Genomic DNA, 13,040 nt, shown 5'->3' with positions numbered 1-13,040 from the left:
AGGAATGGGAATATGCTGCTGCTCGTGCCAGGCAGAGACCCAAACAGGTCTTTGCCCTTCCTGCTCTTCCCATCCCCCTTGTAATCCTGCCCACACCACTCTGCTGCTCTTTTCCAACCACAAACAGTGGCTGCTTGGACAGATTATCAAGGGAGACATCTGTTTGACCGACAGACAAAACAGGAAAACATGATGGGTGCACTCATTTTGTTTACAGACCACAGTTTTTCCAACGTATTTCTTAATTTCCAGAAGAAATTCCATTGGTCTGCTGTACTAACCAAGAAATCCACAGATTCCAGCCTGAAACTACAGCATGATTTAGCACTCACTAATGTAATTCTTAGAGGTCAACCAAACACACAACCTGCAAAAGAGCAAAGCTCTTTGCTCCAGACAGGAACAGACCAGGTTTGAGCAAATCTAAAGAAAAAAAAAAAAAAGGCAGGTTTGGATTTCCAAATGCCTGTTTTAACATCATTGGATGCACAGTTTGTATTTGAGTCACTACAGAAATTTTAAGTTGCCTTGGAGATCCTACTTAAATAGAAGAGATTAATCAATTTAAATCAATCACTAAAATATTTCAGTAACACCTGGTGTAACCTACAAAAGGCATACATACAAACTCAGCTCCTCTGCAAATCTGGAAGTTGCTCCTCCTGCTTTTCACTACATCCTCCAATTGAAAATTCTCTTTTCCACATTTTAGTTTCAACTTGCTTCTTGCATTTAAAACGTGATAGAGAAGGGTTATTCCAACAGAAAGAAGGGGGGATGGAGCCCAGCACTGTGCACAGGGGAAGTGGCCACCCACCTTATCAAATATTGCCCCCTGCAGTACTTCCTACAAAAACACCCACTGGCCACCGGACAAATCAATTCCTTTAATTCCTGCAGGTTCTCCAGCTTACTGCACTACTCTGAGCCGGCAGCAATAGTGCATTTGCTATTTTATTCACTCTGAAGCTTGTTTTCTTCTTCATGAGACCGACTGTCTGTTCCTGGGGGTCCTCTCCCAACTGCTCCAAACACTGCGACCCAGCGCTCCCACACCAACACAGCAATAGAGGTATTTTACTCTTATGGACTACTTGGTCCAGAGTACAGAGAAATAAATCCTCCTCTACTCAAACAAAGCACAGTAGCCAGAAAAACACAGGCAGCTTTCTCTCCTGCAAACCTCAGCACCAGAAATTCAAATCTTTACGAGCATAAAAAGATGCTTGGTTGAATATCTATTTTCTTTGAACTCAAGTGCTCTGCCTGCTTTGCCTTAGAGATATGTCTCTGCTCTTCAGACTCCTAATACGCAACTGTCCTCATTACACAGCAGAAATCTTACTAAGTGCGTTATTGGTAAAGACAAGTTAATTTTTTTTTCTTAAATAAAGAAATAGAAAATTATGAAGTCCTCCTGTGAGTTTCAGCAGTCAAAGCAAATAGAAAGAAGGCCTCGAGTTAGTAGCGTGACAAGCTGTTAAGACTGGAACTGGTAAATGTGCAATATAAGAAGTAGGGCAAGGGAATATTTAGGATCAAGAGATGCCAAAATTGTAATCAGCAAATGGAAGGCTAAAACTGATGAGCAAATCTGGGTGCTTTTTTATTATTTATTTTTATTGTTTAAGCTGTGCCATATAACCGTCTTGTTAAACGGAACAATCAATAACAGCTCCTGACCATCTCACCGCAGCGCCGTGCACACACCTCCACCCACACCGCTTGTGCCATGAACTCAGGTGAAGAGACAGGTACAACGCTGCTGAGCAAAAGAGGTGCTGTCCCGCTCTGGGCTCCAGATGGTCAGTGCCTGCAGACACAAGCTCCCATGTCAATTTGAGGCTTGCAAAATCTGGATGCTTAAAGCCAATGAGCATTTGCGACATCAAATACACGTCAGAGATTAGAATTTCAGAGTTTGCTAAGAATGTCTCAAAAACCCCAAGTGTTAGAAGTACCCCATTACACAGTAAAGACAGTGATGTACACGAGAACAAAGTTACTGCATAAAGACTCGAGTCAACCAGCTTGTGAACGTGAACCTCCCTAAATCACCAAACCCACCACGGGGACCGCAGGATGGCACCACAATGGGTGCGGGTACTGCAGAGCCATGGCACGAGTGGTCAGAGGGATGAGCACATGGAGGCAATATGCTGCAGGTGGCTGGCAGGGAGAGTAGATGAGTATCATTGCCAAACTCACATACATCAGCCAAAGCCACCAAAAGCAACATGTCATTTGCTGCCGGTAAAGCAAGACGACAACAGGTGAATGTACGAGAAGCGAAGCAGCCAGGACACATATACCTCTCTAAAGGACCCAAAGCAGTGGGAGGTGTTGACGGCATGAAACATTTATGTTTAAGGATAGAAAACACAAAAGAGTTGTTTCATAAACTATTCTCTGTTCTGGAGGAAGAGTTATTAGACTTGAAGGACAGGTGATGTCTCTGAAATATGCAAATAGAGCTGAGCTGGTCCAAGCAATTACCTTCCTACTGCCTGGAACTTCAGACAGAAAGAAATGACTCACAAGAAAGAACAAGAAACAAAAGACGCACTAAAAGATAGACGATGACGAAGGAAGACTGCACCAAGAGGAGAATGGAGACAAGCATGGAAAAGTATGGTTCTGATCTCCTACTAGCAGCTGTTCTTGGGAAAAGGCACAAAACCTACAACACAAAACACAGTAAGACCATGTCAACACAGGAAGACCTAACTCCAAAGCACCCAGAAAGGCAATTGTAATTACTGGTTCTAGACTTCTGGGTTCAAGATAAATACAACGAGACTCCTGCAGCTTCATGAATGTAAAATATCCTTTAGGTTATCTGCTATATTAAAGATTTCCTAGCAAACAAAATTGCTGAGAATAAATGCAGTAGGATCATTTCTTTTCAGGTTTTACACAAAGCTCTGAAAGAAAAGATTAGGCATGACTGGAGCAGACAACCGCCAGCAACAAGGGTGAAGAAACTAAACCACACTGGAAACAGCCATGGAGATGAACCAACAGATGTGCCTCTACTGTCACAAGTGGCACACCAGCTTCACAGAGCAGAGAACAGCTCTCCCACTGCCTCTCCGTATTCAGTTGTCTCCTCATAAAGTGCAGGTTCTCCAAACTCCACATAGGAGTAGGAAGCAGCAGGTCAGATTTTGGCTGCTGCTGGTGCTCTGTGTTTCTGAACACAAATCCAGGGTGCTCCTTACTTTATTTTCCATTCAAACAAAGCAAAGATTACTAAATTATAGCAATTGCGGTCTGATGCTGAAAATGTACTAATACAGAAACTGCACTAATACAGAAACTGCAAGGTCAATATGAAAGAATGAATCAATGAAGAATAAGAAAAAGGAATGAAGAAGCAGATCTATTTGGATTGCATAAAAACCACTGTGTTTAGTTCCATTCAATTTATTAAGAAAAATACGGACAGGCTGAAAGCCGCAGAACAGCAGCAAATCTGTCAGGAGAAAATGAACCTACAAAAAAGACAAGGTGTTTAAGTCTTAAATTTTGCTTATTTAGTACTAAAGAATCAAGACATTAAAAACCCTTTGCAAATACATGAAACAGGAGACTGAGGAGGATTAAAGATAATGTAAAAGAACAACTTTAAAGGATGAGAAACTGTTGAAGAGAAAATACGTAAGTAATATTGAGAAAGATTTACAATAGCAAAATTCATGAAGCTGCAGAATGAGGAATTCAACACCCTTGTACTATAATTACTATTTATGATTCATAATGATGATATGAGAGCCGAACTTCTCAAATTTGAACCAAGCACTTTATACTGTTTTAACCAAATACTAGGAGTCCTTCATTCATGATCTACTGAACTTACAGAAAAAAATCAAAGGAACCCAGCAGATAAGCATGTGAAGGAGACACAATGACAGTGATGAAGCACCTCGTAAAGTACCCACAGATCTTTTCTATAAATCCAATTTGAAATTTGAAGACTAAAACAGCTATTATTTTATCTCAATTGCAAAACACGTATCTCCATCATTTTAGAGAACAGAGCTCCCTCTCGTGGCTCCAGAAGGTGGATTTCGTGGGGGGGGGAGGAAAAAAAAAACAAACCACAAAAACTGAACAGAGTACTGAGCAGGATGAGACTGATCAGAGATAGAGAACTTTGTATATAAAAGTGTCATTATAAGGAAGATGCACTAGGAAGGCCAGGTGACTTAAAGAAAGCGATGTCACCTGTACTTCAATGCTAACTTTTAAATTACATTCTCTGCTAATTAACTTCCTCTGCTCAGTTTTTCTGCACCTGAGCATATTCCTGCAACATCAAGCAGTCAGATGTCTTAACATGTTTCCAGCTCAGTCACAGGGAAGGCACAGGAAAAGGAGAGTCAGGACAAGAAACGTGCCACCTGTACAGCAGTGCAGGGAAAGTAAACCAGATACCATCCTATGGATTTTCCTCAGCATTAGAGGTCCATGCACTGAGAACACAAAGGAAAAAAACACATTGGCTTAAAAAGGTCAAGAAATATATACATAGTGCCCTGAGTGAGAGAAGCACATCTTTTGAAACACTGCAACAAAAGCAGATGAAGAAATTCACATTTCTTTAAACCACTCTGACAACTCAGCCCTGCCATCTTCACTGAAACTTCTGCTCAAGCTCCAGCATTGCTCTCCCCGGCAAGCCCACAGTTCTTGCATCAACTATTCAAAGAGGACAGAGCAACGCGTGAATGAGCAAACACGCTGGTGCAACAGCATTACCCAGCACGGTCTAGTTTCTGCCGAGTCCTGGGGACAGGCTCACGCAAGGACAGCAATGGGAAGAAACATGCTCACGGGCATTCATTCCTCACTCTGGAGGAACACAGGAGCGGCAGTGCTGCAAAGCATTCTTTGTTTGCTTCTTTAAAATATTTATTTTTTTAAAAAACAACACCTGTGATAGGTCACACCTGTGACAAGTATTTCCCTGAGGCAAAAAAGTAAAGGGAATACCCAAAGCTAAGCTTGTCACCACATATGAGAAGTCTCTTTATGAACAGAAGCTCTATTCATAAAAATTCAGGAAACTGTTGGGGGTTGTTTTTTTTTGCCCCCCCCATTGTTTAATGAATATTCATATTTTGCTTTACACTGCTAGACACTTCATTCAGGATCATACACGGATTCTTTTAAAATTATTTTATTTCTGTATGAGAATTTTAGATTGGACAAGAATTTACACAGCATGCAGCTCGCTTTTGCTAAATGCGCTGCTCAGCATATAAAACTATTTTCCCCAAAGGGCATTAAAAAGGATTTCCTCTAAATGACAATATTTCTTTGCTGCAAAGACAGGATCAACGTCATGAAACATGAACCAGTGCAGAAAAAACAATTACTCTTAAGTCTCCAGAACAGCATCAGAAGACAACAGAGAATCAAATTCTTGATTCATAGGCTTGTGCTCACAGAAGATTTTGCTTCCAAAGTGCAGGACCAAAAAAGAATCAATTTCCTACCATGAAAAGAAATTACCATGCCTTCAGCATTTTGCTATTAGTGAAATATCTCCACTCTATCACCAACCAAAGGCAATACTTATCTAAAGAGCAATCTTCTTTAAAAATCATATAAAAATTGGTCTATAAAGAGGGAGATATCCTTAAATTTTCAATCAAGTAATAAACCTGGTAGATGAAAGACAGATCAATTAAAATTACAGTACAGTCCCCCTAAAAAGACACAACCACAGGACTTACAAACATACTTGTTATGTCGGAGCACCTAATCATAATCAGCTTTGGTAATTTGCTGCATCAAAACAAAAAGGAAACATTTTTAGAATTGATCATTCAGTTCATGTCACTTTCATGAAGATTACTTTGTATTGATCAACATTTAAATAGTAGTTGAAAAGAGAAGACCAGAAAAGGATAAAAAGTATCTTTACATGCTAAATACAGCATGAACCAATAAAAGCAAAATAAATTAGATCACTGCAGCCAAACCAACCCTGTGCATGTGCTCCCTGTAATGAAGATAATTATGAATGAAAGAGATGGTTCTTCATGTTTCAGTCCTAACAAAAGGAGAGTTTTTAAAACGAATTTAGACTTTAATCTGCTCAAAATGAAGTTTGCCATGCAGCAATTAACATCTGTGTGAAGCTGGACCATTGTTAGCTTTACAAAGACAAATGCTGGTTTGTTTTCTGAACAACATTTTCATGCTTCCTACCTGGGGATTCCAACTGGGGTCCAGTTTTTTCACTGTAGCAACATACTCCTGCATAGCTTGATGAGGGCTGGTGTCTCCCAGGGCTTTCCAAGCCTCCCTAGGAGAGAGAGCAGAACATCAGCAAGCTGCTCGGAGACATCACAATGTGTTTTTATAGTGTGATCAGTGGAACACAGTGAACAGACTCATCTAAATGCTTTCAGGGGGTGCAAAGCCATCTTTCATTCAGCTTGAAATGCCCAACTTTTCTCTGAAGCCATGAATGGCCACTGTCAGCACACCACTCTGCTGTAAAAGGATCTTTCAGGGGATCCTGCTCCAGGCTGGAAGGCAGTTTGTGATCACAAAGTAAAGCTGTTCGTAAAGCTGTAGCTATTCTCACAAAATTTTTGTTCTATGCGGGCTAATTCTGGATGAACAAGGCAAATACAGGAGCCTGGTATTTCACATCTGCATCAGGCATAGCAGCAAACACTCCCCTGTTAAACAAAGGATTTTAAGCCAGCTCAGCAGCAGACTCAGAGCTGACATTCTCTAGGTCCATAATCTGTCAACAGATGAGACAAGATGAAACAAAAAGTAGAGCCAGAAATTGCTAGGAATTGTGAGGTTTTCCTCTTACCATTTCTGCTTTCCCTCAAAATCGAAGAAGCCTGGCTTGGGAGTGTTACAGGTTCCAAATTTCACCTAAAGAAAATAAATTTTATTCTGTTAGAACAAAGCAAAGGAAGGGGACTTGCATAAGGGAATACTGAGTTCTGATGGTTTCAGGGTCATTTTGTTCTTGTGCCAAAGGAAATGTTTTCAAGGGAAAGAACTGACACAACTCAACCCCATCTTACCCTCAATTTTAGCCTTCTCGCAGTCATTAGCACCTCTGCATCCCTGTGGTTTTTTTGCATGATGCAAGGGAAGCAATTTTGTTCTGCAGCTCATTTCTTTTGCATGCATTACTCAATACTGATAACCAGCAAGCAATTTCTCACTTAATGTTATGTTTATTACCCAGACAAATGCCTCATCCTCCACCAGTAACAAGAAAAATTCTCTTGATTAGGGTTTCTACAGAGGTGATTATTCATTAAGGCTCAAATTCACCTGCTTCCGCACAAAGCTCAAGTAAACAGACTTTACTTAATTATTTCCAAGGTCCTCTGGAAGGCAAGGGGACAAGCTCAGAGTAAAGGAATGCCAAGCAGCTTCCAAATTTGCTCCAAGGCACCAGGCTGCATAGGAAGCACAGCTGAGCAACAAGTCAAGGCCTGAGTGCAGGAGATGAACCAGTCTGTCAGAAGCAAGCCAGAAATTAAAATGTGGGGGGAGAAATAAGAAACACAAGGAAGCAAGGGAACAAGTCAGAATTGGTGGATAGATATACGGGAAAAAAAATAATCTTATAGCCAGTGTAAAATGGACTCTGTGCCAGTGGGATTCAGGCAGTTTTCCCCAGGGCGGTGTAATGATGGGACAAATACAAAGCCCTTCCTCTTGCTGCAGGGAAGCCGAGCAGCCTTATCTCTCCTGCAAGCTTGCCCACCAAGGGGAACACAGAACTGACAGAAACTACGCCTGCCCAGGCCTCCAAAGGCACAACCATGTTCCTGCGATTAGGTCAGTGCTGACAATTGCCTCAAGAACAGAGGCAATTGAGCAGGTTGAGATTTGAGTAACTGAGATATTTTCTTGAAATCAGCTCAGGAGAATGTACAAGTGAATGTGCCTCTGTCCCTGCCTGGAAGAGCCAGGGAATATGGGTCAGGACCCACCAGATCTGGCTGTTACCCGTGCCCTGTTCTCATGGAAAATAAAGCCCTTTGCACACAGGCATCACTGGTAAAACAAATCTAACGGAAATGAAAATATCATTGTGTTAGGGAATGACTTTGAAACATGGATTTTTTTTTTTTAAACTTTTTTTTTAATCCCGTGGGGATGATGAAAGGCTGTAGGAGCCAGAGTCCAGAGCAGAACCACAGCTCCAAATGCAACAGCTCCTGGGAAGCAGTGATCACAGCAAGTCCCCAGAGCACAGGGCACAGCCCCGTGCAGAGAAAGCCCAGCACAGACGGAGTACTTAAGCAGACCCCAGGGATGGAACACAAGTCTGTTCTGGAAGTGGGCAAAGGCTGCTGGTGGAACATTTTGTTAGCCAAGCAAAACTAAACTGCATTCATCAAATGTGTCATGAAATATGCTCAAGTGTTCAGGCAGGTGAAGTGCTTAAATCAACTCACAATTCTTCACCTTAACAGGGTGGGGATTTTATGCTGAGGATGGAATCATTAATCAGGCTTTAAAGAGAACATGCCCGTGCTGAGATATTTATTAGTTACACTATGTTTTCATTTAAAGTGTTAGAGGATATGAGTGACTGTAACTGAAATTAATTTGCTGTACATCTGACTGTCTCCCAGTGAGCAATTCATTCAAATTAGAACATCTTAGCTGGCCTTTAAAACAGCACACTGCATTTCACAGAGGAAGAGGAGAAAGGGCTAGAAACAGTTAAGTCCTCTAAATCAGTCACAATTCATGTTGTGTTGTAAATGTTTTCTCCTGTGCTCAGAGGTGGACTGGACCACTTGTTTTTAAAAACAAAAAACAACATGGCAATAAAATGCAAATTGATTATCTGCATGGAAAATGCCTGCTTGGCAATTTTTTAGTTCAACATCTAACCTGCAAAAATTGGCCAAGTTGGATAAAAAAAAAAAAATCTCATCTGTTAATATTAATTTTCCACTACCATCATCAAAACACAACAGCAGTTTGCTCTCTTTAGATTTGGCATTCAAAGGCTGTTCCAGAGTCGGGAAAGACTGTTAGTAACATCAATAGTAATACAAATCAGGGAACAGTAGTTAAATTTCATCCAACAAGAGGGAAAAAAGTGCACTTGTGCCCTGTTTGCTATTTTAAGATTTATTAAAAAGGCTTGCAATGGGTTTGCTGGAAAGAAAAAAAAAAATAAAGGTTTTGGCTTCCCTCTTTTCGCCGCAAGACTCCATAATGCATCAGAAAACAACCAGGGATCGAGTATTAAAGGGGACCTGAGCCTGAGAGCTGAGGAAGTGGAGTTTTAGCTAAATACGCCAGTGCAAATTCATGACAAACACTGGAGAGAGGAAGCGGGGGAATGTTGTGAAGTATTCTGTCCTCCTGCTACCTCCCTGGAGGGCCTCAAAAGCTGTATTTCTCTATAACCAGCAGAAAGACAAGAGCCCATATTAGTATTTAAAGTCAGAGTTTCTCATTCTGTATCCACAAAATAATTACTGATGGTCTCCAGGGGGCTGACTGGTCACTTGACGCTTAGCTCTCCTCATTTGCAGTTCATCAGCTGCATTAAAAAAAGATGGTAGCCAGAATGCATTAAATACTTTCCTAGTATTGCTTCTGCATGCAGAGTTAGTTGCCTGCAGGCATTGTACTTCTGAATCATACAAAGACGATCCAGGCAGCTCCAAAGGGAAGTGTCTGCAGACATCTCCATTTGTGGCCAAAATGGAGAGTTAGAAACCTTGAATGAAGCCCTCACCTGAGAGCTGAATGTCACAACAGACAGAAGCCCAGAGATGTGTTAGTGTTGTGTACCATCCCCATACGACTTCAGCTGCTGGTCCAGACTGTGAGAGTCCTGCTCCACAACTGATTTTCCTCCCATCCTGGTGAGGGAGATTTTATCCTTCTGGGAAAACTGCTCTTTGATAATTTTTCAACCAATACACTTATACAGCAGGGAGCTCCAGCCAAATATTCTTACCTGATTGTAAATCTTATCAGGTGAACCATATTTGCAGCCTCCCTACGGAGCAGTAACAAGAACAGGACTCATGGCCATGGACAGCAGGACTAAGCTCGAACAGCACACAGCCCAAGCAAGCTGAATTTCTTTGGCAAGACAGGAATTCCTGCTTGTTCCTGCCCCAAAGCTCTGCTTCATTAACCCACAGGAAAGCCCTGTACTCAACTGACTCAAAGTGAGTCACAAAGAAGAACAAGAAAACATCAACCACAGACGGCAACGGGTCCTAGCCCTGACCACCAAGGGGCTGAACGTCCCAGAGGGAGCAACACTGGTGACACTGAGTCGCACCATCACACTGCTCTGGGCAACAGGAAGCTGGAAACAGAAGCGCTCACATTTAGGGCAGAGTTGTGGCATTATGTTCTACAATATTTGAAAGATATCACACAAAAAATAGGATTATATACTTGAGCCTGCACTCAGAGAGAGCATAAACCCTGTTTTGCCAACAGCACTGGATTTCCAGCTTACCTGCACTTCTCAGCATTACTTAGGCACCAGCACATCCTTCTGGCAAAGCAGTTTTTTTCAGTCTGAGCACTGCCAGCAAGTTCTGGATTCCTTCACCTCTCAGAACGATGACCACTACATTGGTCTCCACTACTACAGTTTCCGAACCTCAGTTTTTTGCATCCTCAATGTGACAGGCAAGCACTATCTTCACTTCACCACTACAGTCTCAAGGCACAAACCAGTGATTTGCCCAAAGCCCCACAGAAAGTAAGGGGAGAAAGAAAATCAGTCCCAGCCCAGAGCCTTACTGACTAGCCTGTTCTTCCTCCTCTTCTGGGAGAGAGCCGTAAACTCAGCAACATCTTCCAAAAACCTCACTGGAGATGACAACTAAGCAATTCCCTCATTTTCAAGTCTCTGACACATAAACAAAATCAGAGAGAAAAGTAATAAAATCCTGAAATGGCCTCCAATAAAAGGTAATAAAATTCCAGGAAAATGCCTATATACCCAAACAGTTTGAAATAAATAATATACAGTATTTTAACTGAGAGCTCAGCTGTTACTGTCACCTCTTTTATGATGGTGCTGTACCTTAAATCAAAGCCCTTAGTGACATAAAACACTAAACCGGGGAAAGACAAGGATGCCAAATCAAGGACAGTGGACAGATCTGAGTCAGCACCTTTTGTGCGCTAGCAATACTACTGTCCACCGGAGTAATATATTAGCAGCCCATTATGCATACTGATACAGCTGCTATAATTAAATAGAGAAAACTTGCATTAAGCACCCTCGTTTTGATTTAAAGCACAAAACGCTGCAAAACTCAAAGTTAGCAGAGTGCAATCCTGCAGTAGCTGTGCTAGCAAACTTCTCCCATCTCCACCGCCAGCGCTGCCCTCCCAGGCACCGTTTAAGGGACGGCACCTTTCTGGTGCAGAAAGCCAAAGGCATGGAAATCCAGGAGCCAAGCACAGCCTGAAACCAAGGAGAACAAAGGCACTTGCCGTTGCACCCTGCTTGACCAGGAACAAGAAGGACAGAGGAGAAGGGGACAGAAGTGCCCTGTTCACCTCAGCTGAACAAAACTGGAAGTCTGTGCTGGCACAGTGTTAATTATCAGCTTTTGCTGACTTACATAGAAACTGTTGTGAAATAGCTTCTGATTTCAGTAATTTTTAACATTAAACACCTTGTTGGTCTTACAGAGATAACATCAGGAAACCCTCTGGAGCCTGTCGACAACTACAAGTTGTTATGCAAGTAATGTGTTCCCATTTCCACCTAGGACAGCTACAAAACATTTGCAATAGAGTAAAAAATAAGGTTATTTGCAACAAATCTCCTGAGAATATAGACAAAAAAATTACAGAAGAGAAAAAACACCCTTCCTTTTCATCCCATCCTAGACTTGTTATTCTTACAAGTTCCCCTAGTATTTTTTTTTATTCTCCTTTTCCTTAAAAAGGGAAAGGGAAACCTGGAGACCTGTTTAAACTCTAGAAAAATCTGAAAACAAAATCTCATGTGACTAATCTGCTTTTAATACAATTAATCGCCCACAAACGACAGCCTAGGAGCCACCAGCTTAGAGGATAATTAAATATCGCATTAAAAAATGAAAGCAGTTATAAATAGCAGTAGTAGGACAAGGCTATTCCGTATGTTTGGAAATTCATGGAGCAGATGTGCACACCCAGCTTTGACTATTAACCCAAACACGTGGGATTCAGTTTTCAAGTCAAGTCAGCATACATCTGACTCATACACTTCCCAGGTGTAACAATACTTACAATTTTTCTGTTTCTGTAGGTTAGGCGATCGTTACAGACTTTTGTATCTTATCTGGTGCTTTTTTGTTTGGCTTATGTAACTTCTCCTACAGAAGCAGGAAGAAGTCACATTGCGTATTCCCATAGGATGCATCCTAGAACTTGCTCAGTTCACAGGGACTGAACGGGAAAAGAAGTCGTGTTCAGCGTTATAACGAGAACCAACCAGTTTAGCTTCCCAGTCCACCCTCAAGCCCTCCCCAGACAGATCTGCACAAGCACGTCCTTCACGTGGTCGCACCAAACCCCCAAAGATTTAATGTTCACACCTGTATTTACCAGCCAAGTTCCTCCACAAAGACTCATCAGACACTCAGGCCACCAACCCCTGGTGACCTGTCACAGACACCAATAAAGGCTGAAAATCCCCCACACCAACACCAAGCGCAGCCCACCGCCAGCCCGCTGAAGCCATCTCTGGGCAGTAGAGGCGAACGAGGCAGCAGTGGGGCTGTCCCCTCCGAGCGGGGGGGAACATCCGTGTGACGAGGCTAGCAGGACCCTGCCCCACCAGCCTTTGCCTTCACCACAGGCGAAGCCAGCAGCACCGACCCCCGATCTCCCCGCACCCCTCTCTCCCACACAACTTTCTCCCCTTGCCATCGCCACATTTCGGGCAGTGCCCACCCAGGCCCTGGGGCCCCAGAAGAGACACAGGCCCGGCCACCCGGGTACCGGCCCCCGCCTCACTTCCTTCACCGGGGCTCCAGGCCCCGCTGGCCCCG

The 13,040-nt window shown here is 42.5% G+C and overlaps 1 protein-coding gene across 1 annotated transcript in view; it reads right to left on the bottom strand.

Annotated features, from left to right (window-relative positions):
* ACBD6 (acyl-CoA binding domain containing 6) overlaps positions 1-6,906 on the bottom strand; it is a gene marked incomplete at its 5' end in the record, with an annotated part of 77,926 nt that extends 71,020 nt beyond the window's left edge. The window contains 2 exons of the mRNA XM_010083664.1: positions 6,220-6,316; positions 6,842-6,906. Coding sequence (XP_010081966.1) covers positions 6,220-6,316; positions 6,842-6,906 — 162 coding nt within the window. The remainder of the gene's footprint in view (positions 1-6,219; positions 6,317-6,841) is intronic.
* Positions 6,907-13,040: the final 6,134 nt, after the last annotated feature.

The sequence above is a fragment of the Pterocles gutturalis genome, unplaced genomic scaffold (assembly GCF_000699245.1).
Source record: "Pterocles gutturalis isolate BGI_N339 unplaced genomic scaffold, ASM69924v1 scaffold3195, whole genome shotgun sequence".
Lineage (NCBI taxonomy): Eukaryota > Metazoa > Chordata > Aves > Pterocliformes > Pteroclidae > Pterocles > Pterocles gutturalis.
This window is presented reverse-complemented; position numbering and strand designations above follow the sequence as displayed.